The following is a 12,677-nucleotide window of genomic DNA, read 5'->3' on the forward strand; positions in this document are numbered from 1 at the left end:
GCCTTTCCCAACACTCTTGGGATTGACTGGATTCACCCCATCACCAGTAGTCATCGTGTCACAACAAGGAAACACTCCCTCAGAATCCTGCAAGGTAAAATCTTAACTCTGCTACTCTCTAGACACAGGCTTACATTCAATAAGAAATCAGAAAACCATGAGCAACCTTTTGATATTTCATTCTTTTAACAAGTAAATACGTACTGAGCACTTGCTCTACTCAGGTGCAGTACAAAGAGATAAGGGCCTTGATTCAATAAGGGATGTCCCCTGTCCCCAAGTGCTCAGGCTGCTGACAGAGAGACACACAGTTGGCACCCAGAGGGTGCCTGGAAGAAGGGAGGAGTGAAGGCTTTGAAAGAGTTCACAGCAAGAGCTCAGCAAGAGAAATTCTAGAGCCTCATGAAGAGCTGGGCCTTAGGAGCCAATATGTGGGACTCAAACCCTATTAGCCCCACACACTAGCTGTGTGCATCCATGGCCAAGTCACATCAGCTCTCTGCACCTTGGTATCATATCTGAAAAATGAAGACAACATCTGCATTTAGGCTGATGCAGGGATGAGGCAAACTATTCCATGTGTAACCTGCTCCCAGCACAGCTCAATAATGCTAATCATTTGTGGATGTCCTGGGAGGAGGAATCACCTGTGGTTTTCTAGGAAGTCTGGTCTGATCTTCCTCAGTGTCACAGGGATGGGCCTGCTCAGGAGCCTACAGAAGTTCACAGTAGGCCCCAGTAAGCCCTTGTTAATGAGGGCCACAGAACATTCTCTAGTCTGAAGTGAAGCCTCAGGCAATCAGGAGAGGCAGCAACCTGTGGTCAGCTGTCAGACTGCATCCCTTTGGCTGGAATTTCTCCCCCACCACCTGACCTACCTCCTTCTATGATGACCTTTCCTCTAGAAACAGTTGCATGTCTGTGGCATCCCATCCTTTGCATCTCATTGCAGCATGTCAGGTGAGATAGGAGGGCCTTGATACAGGGTCTATCACTGTACCTGATGTTCTGGCACCTGCCTTTTCTGAGGATGTGGGCCACCTTTTCCCTTCATGATTCTGAACATCTGGTGCTGTGCATGTTGTGATTTCAGGAAGATGAGAGTTACCGCTGCATTCCAAGGTAAGTTTTCCTGAATGGGGAGGCAAAGATGCTGAGAGTGTGGAATGGTGAGAATGGTAGAGTTGTGGACAATCAAGCAGCTCCTTTCCTAAGAACATTGCCATACTTGGCTTCATTTAGAGGGGTTGGGGAAAATTATTGGTCTGATTTTTTTTTATTGGTCTGATTTTTAATAGAGAATTCACCAACACCCGACTAGGGTCTGTAAGGTCTAGCCTTGGCAAGGTTGCACAGTCTGCTGATTCAAGGCTTTTAGTGAAATGAGGCTGGTCCTGCTTCTTATTCCACAAGAAGTCCTTCAGGGCTCTAGTGCAGTGCACTATGGCTGCCTGCTCTGGGGGTAGAGAATAGGCTGGTGTGGGGCTGGTGGGCATTACTGAGCTCATCCACAGCCCCCCAACTTGCCTATCTCCCATTCTATATCCCACCTCTAAGCCTTCGACCATACACTTATTTTTTTTCAACTCCTATGTAGATTTCTTGGCTCCCTCTACTTTTCCCATTTATAAGACGTACTGCTATCTTCCCATCAGGTTCAAGCCTGAGCTCTTCTCTCTAACATGCTGTATAAGGAAAAGCCAGGTTTGGCCACTTCACAGCCAGTTGGGATTGGAGTCTTCATTTCTTTGTGGAGAAATCAGTGAAGTACACTTTGAGAGCAATGGCAGTGGTGCAGCTGTCCTTGGTCTTGGGCTGGCCTGGCTGAGCTGGTTGAGGATGCCTCCACATTAAAATGCTCTGCTCCACTTGCCTGTGTCCTGATACCCCAACCCCCCAACAGTCCTTACATCAGGGACAAAGGATGGAGATTTGGGTGTTAGGTTTTGTTGAACGTGGCCACAAAGACACAGTTTTTGGTGAGTGAGGGCCCATGCTACAGGTGAGGCTCAGCCATGGCTGGCCTAGGGGCCCCTGCTTCTGGCTGGTTGCAAAGGAGGCCCTCATGGGCCAGGAAACTGTACTAACTTTCTGGGGCACTTGCAGAGGGGGGGATCACTTGCACTGGCTGTTGGAAGTGAGGCCCAAAATTCCTGGCAGTTGGCCCCTAGGGCTCAGCTGTGTAGCAAGGCCAAGCAGGGCTATGAGTCCAGCTGATTCCTATGTGCCACCTGATTCACAGCCCTTGAACTGAGCTGCAGGGGCTGATCCTCCGTAGAGGCACGATGAGCCTGGGTATCCATCCTTGTGGGCTCAACCCTGAGCCGGCTAAGGTCTAGGATGTGGCCTAGGCACCTCTGGTCCTGTGGGCTATGGAGTGGACTAGCCAGGGAGGGCAGGCCGCACACAACTGACATGTTAGGGAAGCTGTTAGGTTGTTTCTGCTGGAGAATTTCAGGGCTCCTGGCCTGAGGCTGCCTACAGAGCCCACTGCTTGTGTCCTGCCTTGGGGACTGTGTAGTAGAGGACTGGCAGTCTGAGTGGATCTGCAGGGCTGCAACCTGGGCCACACAGCCTGTCAGGGAAGGCTCTACATTAAAGGTGCTTCCTCCAGGACCTGACCTCCAAGGACCTTGGAAACACTCCAGATTCCCAGGTGGCCTGGACTCCTGGAAGCCAGGCCAAGGTTTTGGGAGCTTGTTTTTGCGGTAAGTGTCTGTTGCTGCAGAGGCTGCAGACCCCACAGAGAACAAGCTTTCATGGCAGCCTTGTGTCCCTCCTTCCCCAGAGACCTGTACACATTCCAGAGATGGGTCCCTGGACAGACTGCTGGTTCCTTGTTCAGGTCCTGCTAGGCCCTTGCTCTCTCTAGCAAGTGGGCCCTTGGTACCTGAATGTGCCCACAGCTCCCGCCTGCTGGGTGCTAAACCCACAGTGGTTCTATTTGCATCTGAAGCCCCAACCCCCCTGCTCTCCTGCTTCCCTGGATCTGAGCCCTTTTTCTCAGAGCCAGCTCCTAGCTTCTCTACCTGCCCCCTGGGTGAGGTTGCAGTTTCCCCAGGGGCTGAGGCAGGTGGGGTACGGAGCTCAGGGCCACGGCGAAGCCAGTTGATAATGCCCATGGTGATGGCAAGCTCAGTGTCACAGAGCTTTAGCAGACACTCCTTGCCCTTCCAGGAACTTTGCAAAAAGCCCTGGCTGAGCACGTCTGGGCCTGGTGCTGGGGCCAAGTTCTCCTCCGCCCCCACATGGAAGCTGCACATGGACAGTGGTGCTCCTAGTGCTGGCCCTGACAGACTCTCAGACACACATAGGTCATCATCCAGGCTTGGGCCAACAGGGCCCTCACTGGGGTCATAGAAGAGTTCATAGAGGGCGTCTCCGCTGTAGCTGTCCCGGGGGAAGACAGCTGAACGTGTGCCTGGGCTCAAAGCCTCCTTCTTGTCTTCCTCAAGGCCAGGTGAGAAGGAGTCATAGTAGCCCTCATCACTTGTGGACACAGATTCCGGCTGTTCACTCTTAGGGGTGCCTGTGTCTATGGAGCTGGCTTTCGAGCCACTGTAGGGGTCTCTGCAGGGACACAGGGGGAGCTCAGCAAGCCCAGCAGCATCTAGCCTGGGCCGATCTGTGTCTGTCCCCAGCCATGGGCCCAGTAGGGCATGGTGCTGCTGCCTCACAGAGTGATTCACACTGTCCCAGAACTTGGCAAAGTCAGACATCTCATTTTGGGCAGGTGATGCCAGCTGTTCCACGCTGCCCTGGAAGGGACCCCTCAGACCCTTGTTTTCAAGGGCCTGTGATACTTGGGCTGGGCTCTCCAGGCCCTCATTCAGCTCCAGGGATGGTACTGAGCTTTCATCTGCAAAGATCTCCCCACAGCCTGTGAGAGAGTCAAAGCTCTTGAGAGAGGCCACATCCTCACACAGGGCCCTGCAGAGGTCAAAGGAAGAATCAGGCAGGAGGAGCTCACTGTCAGATAGGTCCTGACACAGGCTGTCTGGCCCCAGCCCCTCACCTAAGGGGAAGAAGGCTTTACCTGGCTGCCCCCCATTCTCTGATGGGCCCCTAGAGGAGGACAGGCTCTCCCCCTTGGTCACCAGTGAGGCCAAGTTCTCAGTCTTGTTTCTGCGAATGTGGAATAGGTTCCGAAAGCACTTCTTAGGTCGTTTCAGGGAGATCCTCTTCCTTGGGATGCTCTTGGCCACGGCTGGCACAAAGGGCATCTGGGGCACAAAGTGGCGGTAATCAATCATGCGCTGGCTGCTGGAGGGCCCTGGGAAGCTTGTGCTGCCCACCAGCTGCCCTGTGGCCGTGCTCGCCCTGCCAGCCCCAGGCACACTCTCATGAGTCTTACTCTTTCGCACCAGTTTGAAGGTGGCCCCACAGAAGGCTGCAGCCCCCACCTCAGGTTCTGGCTCTGCTCCCTTACTGGGGTATCTGTCATACCCTTGGGTGCTGGGACTAACCTGTGGGGCCCTCTCACTCTGGGGCTGCTGTTGCCCTCCTGGTGAGACTGACCGGGGACCTGCATCCTCCATGGTCAGAGCAGTAGCTGCTGGGTCTGAGGGTTTCTCGTGGGAAATCTGCAGGCTGGATTTAATGAAGGTCTTTCCTCTCTTCAGTTCCATGCTGCCAGTGCTCCAAGCTGCTGTGAAGGAAAGCAGGAGGCACTTAGTATCCAAGATGAAGGCCTATATGGCTCTAAATGACCTCTGCCTACCTCTGCTTATACAGTGGCTTTGGCTCTGACATCTAAACTTGGATCCTCCATGAAGATAGGGATAGGGAGATAAGAATGGCCCCATCCATGCTCACTGCTCCAGGGCTGTTTGTTGCTCCATAGAAAGCTGATACCAGAGAAATTAAGTCACCTGCTTAAAGTCACATAGTAGGAGCCAAATTAGAGTAGGTTGGGGGTCTGGTGCTCTTGTAGTCTGATCTCTCAACTCAACTCAGCATCCTCTCAGAGCTTATCTGTCCAAGTCAGATTCCCATTTCCAGGCCCAGGCACTCTACAAATAGCATCCTTACAAGGGAAGTGTCACAGACTTTCTAAGTGGTGGAGCAGAGAATTCAATAAATAAATTCCTGCCAAAGAGACAAAGCTCAAAGGGAAACCCAAGCCTGCCTTCTGGGATGGACACAGATGCTTATCAGCTGGAAAAGAAGATATATATTCTGCCTTCCAGGGATATTGCATCCATCTGAGAAGGCAAGACTCAGTCTACACAAAGGTCATCAGGGCAAGCACAGCCAAGCATCTAATGGTGCATGCTGAGTTTGAGCACTGAGAAGAGAGATGGCACCATGGTAAAGGAAAAGTGAGGAGTCAGGCATAATGCCAGGGCCAGGCAGGTTGGATAAACACAGCACATGATGGGCTGGAGAGCAAGCAGGTATCACCTTCTGTGTAATTCCTGAGAGGTATCAATGCCTAGAGTGCCATCCAGAATGCCACCCAGATGGATGCCCAGTCTTAGTCCAATAGGAAAGGATGTTGGGATTGATTACTGATGTCTGTCCTGGTTGTGGGAGGGAGAAGCCCGGGAGAGTGTTATCTTGACCATTTTTGCATAGCTGATGAGTGTGGCCTTTCTCTGAGGCCAATGAAGAACTATAAAATCTTCTGAGTGAGTGGGTGGGTAGAAACAGTGTCATAACAAAGTTGGCGGTCTAAGACCATTTCTCTGACATCTGAGTGGAGGACAGAATAAATTAGGAGAGAAGCTTTGAGCAGAAAAGATTCATAAAAGGCAACTAAAGTGGGCTGAGTATGTGGGGATAAGCTCCAGATAGAAGCTGCAGTCATAAGTCACAGAAAAGAGAGGAGAAATTATAGGGCCTTCAAAGGCAGAAACACTAGGATCCAGCAACTGAATAAAGAGAAAGAAGTTATCAACACTCAGGAAGCAGTAAATATTGACCCATAAGTGGGAAAACATAAGGAAGTGGAAGCTGAGTAAAGGTAAGGAAGGAGCCTATGCTAAGAGCTTATTTGAGAGAGACAAACAAGACTCTATAGTTTTAAAAATGTTGCCTTTGAAGTAAGTTTAAAGACCCATAAGAGAGGAAAAAAGAAGGGGATGTCTAAGAGCACCACTTGAGAACTTCCCTGGACTCCCTTATTGTCTCTTCACAGGCACCCAGCTCACAGCTCAGCCTGTTCCAGCAGGTCCTCCTCTCTTTTGGTGGTGAGCAACCTACTAATCAGTCCTGTCAGTTTGGCCAGGGAAAGATTTGGGGAGAGAGTATGGGGTTTCTTTGATTCTCCATAAGAACTTGCTTCATAGGGAGCACCTGAATTCACTCCCCCACAGTTTGCAGTCTGCGAGGAAGGGATGCAGCAGGTGTAAAGGCAAGTGGCTCTGTCAGCCTACATGCCACTCAGATCCACTGCCCACAGAGCTTTGCAGCTAACTTCAGAAAGCTGCTTGATAGCTATGAGCTATTCAGGGTCAGCTCCAGAGTCTCTCAAATGCTTAGCCATGAGGACCTGGAGGTGAGCAGAGTGGCTGCCTCACAGCCCAGTTGACATTAAAGCTGAAGAAGATGAGAAGGGGTTACAAGGCTACCATTGCAGAGGTTCACAGGGGCAAGCTGGTCAGTCTCCACCCATTGGCAGTGCTTCCTCCGCTGCAGAGGACACCTGGGACTTTAGGCTGGAGGACAGGAGACAGAGCAGGCACTGTGCCAGAGAAACCCACAGAACCTCAACTTGGTTCTGGTGGCAGTTCATCTCTTGATGGAAGCACCCTGGACAGTGCAACAGTGCTTCTAGCCACCTTTCTGCCTCCTGTGAGGTTGCATGTGCCCATGCCTTTCCTACCCTATACCTGCAGATCCTATTTTCACCCCCCACCCTTTGTGGCCTAGATAAGTCATTCCCTAGCTCAGTTGGGTTTTATTATACACAGCATAGTGGTTACTATCTGGACTCTGGAGTTGGAGAACACAGATTTGCATCTATCTAACCAGGTGAGTGCTTGGCCTATAACCTTATAAGAGACATACTATAGTAACCTTCATTTTATAAAGGAGAAATTAAGGTCCAGTAAAGTCAATAGATTGGTCCAGGTCACACATGTGGTAAGTGACAGAAGTAAGATTTGAAATCGTGCCTGTTTGATTCTGATCGTGTGCTCTTAACCACAATGGACATTCTATGAACCAACAGTCCAAACTCCTCTTCATAAGAAATTTAAGAATCAAATAACAAATGTGTTTTTATGAAGAGTATTGGAAATCACAACAAAAATGACAATTCAAATAAAAAGTACAGCTCACACAAATTTAGAAAAATTGTAACTGAAGATAGTATAATTTCTATGACAAGAAATTTTAGAGATATTTATTATGAGATCTCTATTCTATGTTTTATGAAAGTCTTTTTATTACCATACTCTTGGAAATAACTTCAAGTAAGCACGATAAAGATCATTTCACTATGTGCAGAAGTTGCAACTACAAGAACTAAGATGGTTTATCTGATATTGACCTCTATAAATAAAACTACTGATTTCTTAATTCTTAATTCAGTTAACTGATTTAAAATCCTCCAAAACTGGAAATTTCACCACATTCTGAACTTGGAAAATGACCTCCAAAAATAGCAGTCATTGCTACAGATGGCTGGACTCAGTGTCACTAATGTTGCCAACTCTGTTTCCTGAGTTCATTTAACACTTTGGCACATTGATAGGGCAATGAGCACTAAGATTCAGAATAATGAATGAGAAACTTACACAATACTGGAGCAATCATGTGAAATCCAGTGTATATTCAGTCCAGCTTCCACTTTAAAATATTTCATCAGAGCCTGACTCTTTAGAAATGTGGAGCCCATATGTGACATGGGTGGGAACTCCCTGAGGGGTCAGAAAGCCCATTGCCTAATGGGAGAAAGAGCAGTTACCTTCTGTGACAGTTCTCAGGGAGAGAGTGGAATTTATCTGGACAGCCAGATGCTGGCACTGATATTGCCTGAGGCCAAAGAGATACAGGTTCTCAGCTGTAAAAATGCACATTCTGCTTTGTAACTTTTTAGCTAAAGGCCCCTTCACTGAGCCCCTGAGAGGGAATCCTTTACCATGTGCCACATCCTTCTCCAAAGGACAAAGTAACCCTGTCCCTTCCTGGTTTGGTCCTTTCTTATTGTAGCACTCAGTGATCACTGGCTGCTTATTCTGGTGCTTATTTGGTCTTCATACTCCCCAGTGAGGTTGAAAAATTCTCAAAGATTCAGAACTCTAACTGTGGTTGAAAGTGAGCTACTACTTATTTAAGTGAAGTATTTATGTTTTGGAGACATTTTAGCCATATATTTACATCTAAGTTTCCTAGAAAGGATGCTGAGTCTGGAGTTTTTAATTCTACAGTTTGTGCTCACTCTCTAAGATGGGTCTCAGTGACACCAAGACCCTGAACCAAGTCTTGCATCTCTAAAATGAACTTGCAAATTCCATGAGTACAAGGACCACACCGTGTACTTATTTAATCAACTCTGATTCACAGATGTAGTATTTAAACCAAGATCTAAAAGACAGCCAAAGACAACCAGGTAAAAGATGTGGGAAGCATATTCCAGGCAGAGAGCACATCCCTCAGAAAAGCCTTGTGGAGCAAAGGATGATTTAAAAGCTCTGAAAACAGGCCCAGGTGGCCAGAGCAGCAAGCCAGTGGGATGGGGCTGGGAAATGAGCAGGGAAAACTGTACCAGGCCTGAGGTCACAGGGAGGATCTTGGCTTTTATTCTATACCCCATGGAGAGCCAGCCATCAAGGGTAACAGGGGTCAATTTTCAGTTTTAACATATCAGTTGTAAATGAGAATGAAAAGTAGGCTCAAGGAGTGGAGGCAAGAAGGCCGATTAGGAGCCAGAGCAGGGCCTAGTGGAGAGTAAGTAGTGAGAGACTTTCCTTCTATGAAACCTTTCCTCTCAGTGCCTTACACAGAGTATACACTTGGATATGGATTTATTGCAAATTGAGAAAATGAAGTAATTCTACTGTCTGTTTTTCTACAAGATGGATAACTTTAGTTCACCCACCTAGGATTTTCTTTTCCCTTTGAGAAGGTAATTCTGTGAGTTTCATTCCCTTTTTTCTTTTTTTTATTGGAGTTCAATTTGCCAACATATAGCACAACACCCAGTGCTCATCCCATCAAGTGCCCCCGTCAATTCCCCGTTTTCGACGAGATCAGGCGCATTCAGGGTGGTATGGCCGTAGACAATTCCCTTTTTAACACGAAAGTGATTGGGTATATCATGGAGCAATATAAAAACCTCGCAGGTACACATATGTAATAAAAATGGTTGGGAGACATAAAAATTTTTCTTAATAGTTTTGGCATTTGCCCTGCTTTTCCCTGCTCCACCCCCAACATCCAGTAAAATCACAAGCCTTGAAATACAAACAGGTGAATGGTGATAAGAAAGCAGAGGCCTCAGAGGGGAGACCAGCCCTGAGGGACTTCCTGGACATTGGTGTCAGAGTGTCAGGCTATGTATGGGGCAATAGTCTATCTCTGCAGAGGGTGCCTTGTCTAAGCCAAAACCTTCAGGATGGATGGAGTGAAGGCTATTGTGGAGAGAGAAAGCCTCTGTTATGGGGTGGGTGGGGGGTGGAGAATGAAGCAGAAATAGAATCTGCAGTGAGAACATTACCAATTCACCCAACCCCCACGTTGGAGAGACAAAAGGCCTTTTGGGGAGTGAAGGTTCCGGCCCACCAGTCTCTAGGTGTTTCCTGGCTGAAAGAAAATGGGTCTCCAGTGTTAACTGTACTTTCCCAGCCTCTGCATCCGTGCACAGGGGTTGTCTCCCCTTCCTTAGCCGGGGCCTAAAAGGGTCATCGCCGTCCCCCCGCCCCCCGCCCAGGTCCCAGGTTCCGCATCATCTACGCAGGACACTGTGGGGTGGAGAGTGAGCCAGAGAACCCCTGGTTCCTCCACTCAGCCCTCCCATCACGCGAAAGAGCCCATGAAAATTCCCAAATCATCCTCTTTCTCCCGAAGCCTAAATCCCAGGGCCTTTGGCGACTTACCTTTGGTTGCCGAGAGTGACGCAGTACGAGGCCTTGGCAGGGCCGGGAGCCGCGCCCGAGCCCCGGCCGCGCGCCCGGCTCAGCACCACGGTCAGCTCCCGGCGCCGCGCGCCCCCGCGGGGTGGGGACAGCGCAGGGCCCGCGCGGGCTGGGGCGGCGGGGGCGGCGGGGGCGGCGGGGGCGGCGGGGCGGCCGGGGGCGGGGGGCGGGGCGGGGCGGGGCGGGGCCGCGCCGGAGCCCCGCGGCGGCCCAGCGCCCCTGCGCAGCTGGGGGCGAGCGGAGTGCGCCCGGCCGGGGTGGGGCCGTTCCTGGAGGAGTGTGGCCTCGGTGAGCCGCCGCCGCCCGGGCCTCGGTCTGTCTCGCTTTGTTAGCTTCTCTGTGTCCCCGCAAGGCTGTGGTTTGCATCTCTCAGGCCCAGCTGCGGCTGCAGCTCAGTGGTGTCCTCCGACTCCCGGCCGCATGCCTGCGAAGTGGTCCGAAACCCCAGAGCGCACAGCCGCGGGTGCCCCGGTCTCCGCAACCCACAGCATCCGGGCAGATGGGACCCTGCCCGTCACACGGAGCCCAGTCGCGATGCCTACGCAGGATTCGGAGCTGGCTTGGAAGACAGGGGCATGCAGCATGACAACAGATGTCCCCTCTCCCGGCGCTGGTGGTGTGATCCTGACCTTCCCGGGCAGTTTCTGGCCATTGGAGCTCCCTTAGTCGATTCTCCCCCTGTTAGGTAGAAACAAAGGCGGATCTATATTTCATTTCCACCTATACCCTGAACGAAGGATAGAATTCCCACAGATTCCATAGTCCTTCCTGGTTGAAGTTAATAAACATCCGTTTCTTCTATTCTGGCCTTCGCTCTTCTGCATTATTACAAGGACTTTATATTTTTCTTCAGCTTTTCCTTTTTTGAGGACAATTATGGGTTTAACTTCATCCAATGAGTAATAATTGCTCTTTTCCATTCCAACTCGTCACCCTTTGGCCAATGAGAGCTATTCTAAGCCATCCACTTTCGTCCTTTCAGAGGGTTTTAAAACATACTTAACTTTTAGGTAACAAAACAAATTAAATACATAATTTATAATATATAATTTTTTTATCTTCCCCCAAGACATGGGATCAGGTCTTCTCCACGGACCCCTGGAAAGATCTTTGACCAATATTTCCAGTTCAGGTATTCCTGAATCATTTTTAATAGTGTTCTGTTGTAAACTTGTTTTCTGTTATTTTTATAATACACTTCGTTTTCTCATCAGGACTCACATTTCTGGACTGTAGCTCTAACGCTTTTCTTTTCTCTTGTCTGACCTTGCTCCCTGGTTATTTGATTGACCAATGGGTCTCAGACCTTCTGGCCATAACTTTTGCTTTCTGACAGATTCAAAGGATCTCACCTGGGCAGCCCCGGTGGCCCAGCGGTTTAGCGCCGCCTGCAGCCCGGGGTGTGATCCTGGAGACCCGAGATCGAGTCCTGCGTCGTGCTCCCTGCGTGGAGCCTGCTTCTCCCCCTACCTGTGACTGTGCCTCTCTCTCTCTCTCTCTCTCTCTCTCTCTCTCTCTCTCTCTCTCTCTCCCTCTGTCTCTATGAATAAATAAATAAATAAAAATCTTTAAAAAAAAAAAAGGATCTCACCTGACTATGAGCACAAATATGACAGTAGCCTGTTAACTGTGTTAGTCAGAGTGCAAAAATTCCAGATATTAAGATTAGACTCAGTACAGCCTTGTGGGTCCCACATCAGAGAAGACTGGGAGATGAGGCAGTGGGATCCTATGCCTCCAAGGAAGGATAAGAGGGCTGGGACTGTCAACTTGGAGAAAAAAAAAGGTCAAGAGCCACAATTTGGAGTAGATGGCTGCGTGGGGAAGAGGGATGATGGCTCGAAGGATGGGCATGGCAAGAGGCACCCTAGTACTCATGCTAGTTCCCCTGAAGAGAGATGCCCTTCACAATTTCAAACAAACTCACATTAGGGAATACATTCACATGATGTGGCCTACTGTGATGACTGGGTGTTTGCTTATTCTTTAAAGTATTTTGTTTTATTTTTAAAAATTTAGTTTTAAAAATATGGAACACTTTATGAATTTGCATGTCATCCTTGCATAGGGACAATGCTAATCTTTGTATCATTCCAATTTTAGTATATGTCTTGCAGAAGTGATCACAAATTACCTATATTTTAAAAGTTTAAACTTAAAAAAATGAACACAGCTTGTTTCTTTTGAAAAAAAGGTCTCATAAAATATATATAACATTGAATTTCCCATTCCAATACTTTTTAAGTGTATGATTCAGTATCATTGGGTACATTCACATAGTTGTATATCATTATCTTGATCTATTTCCAGATATTTTTTTATCACCCCAACAAAACTCTACCAAAATTCTTCATTTGTCTCTCCCTCTAGATGCTGGTAACCTCTATTCTACTTTATTTCTATATGAATTTGACTGTTCATATAGATGGAATAATACTATACTTGTCCTTTTCTATCTGGTTTATTTCCCTTACCATAAGCTTTTTTTTTTAAGATTATATTTATTCATGAGAGATAGAGAGAGGCAGAGACATAGGCAGAGGGAGAAGCTGGCTCCCTGCAGGGAGCCTGATTTGAGACTTGATCCCAGGACCC

General features: G+C 48.7%; 1 protein-coding gene and 1 non-coding gene across 2 annotated transcripts; both read right to left on the reverse strand.

Annotated features, from left to right (window-relative positions):
- Positions 1-650: 650 nt before the first annotated feature.
- On the reverse strand, positions 651-4,628 carry AMER3 (APC membrane recruitment protein 3). The gene is given in 4 exon segments (XM_055316304.1): positions 651-2,122; positions 2,125-2,189; positions 2,192-2,972; positions 3,015-4,628. Coding segments are annotated over 4 exon segments (2,586 nt in total). The 3' UTR covers positions 651-1,996.
- A 7,477-nt stretch (positions 4,629-12,105) lies between these two features.
- On the reverse strand, positions 12,106-12,209 carry LOC129504054 (U6 spliceosomal RNA). Its single transcript, XR_008663290.1, has one exon. It is a non-coding gene; the product is annotated as a U6 spliceosomal RNA (small nuclear RNA).
- Positions 12,210-12,677: the final 468 nt, after the last annotated feature.

Source organism: Nyctereutes procyonoides, unplaced genomic scaffold (genome assembly GCF_905146905.1).
Source record: "Nyctereutes procyonoides isolate TBG_1078 unplaced genomic scaffold, NYPRO_anot_genome, whole genome shotgun sequence".
NCBI lineage: Eukaryota > Metazoa > Chordata > Mammalia > Carnivora > Canidae > Nyctereutes > Nyctereutes procyonoides.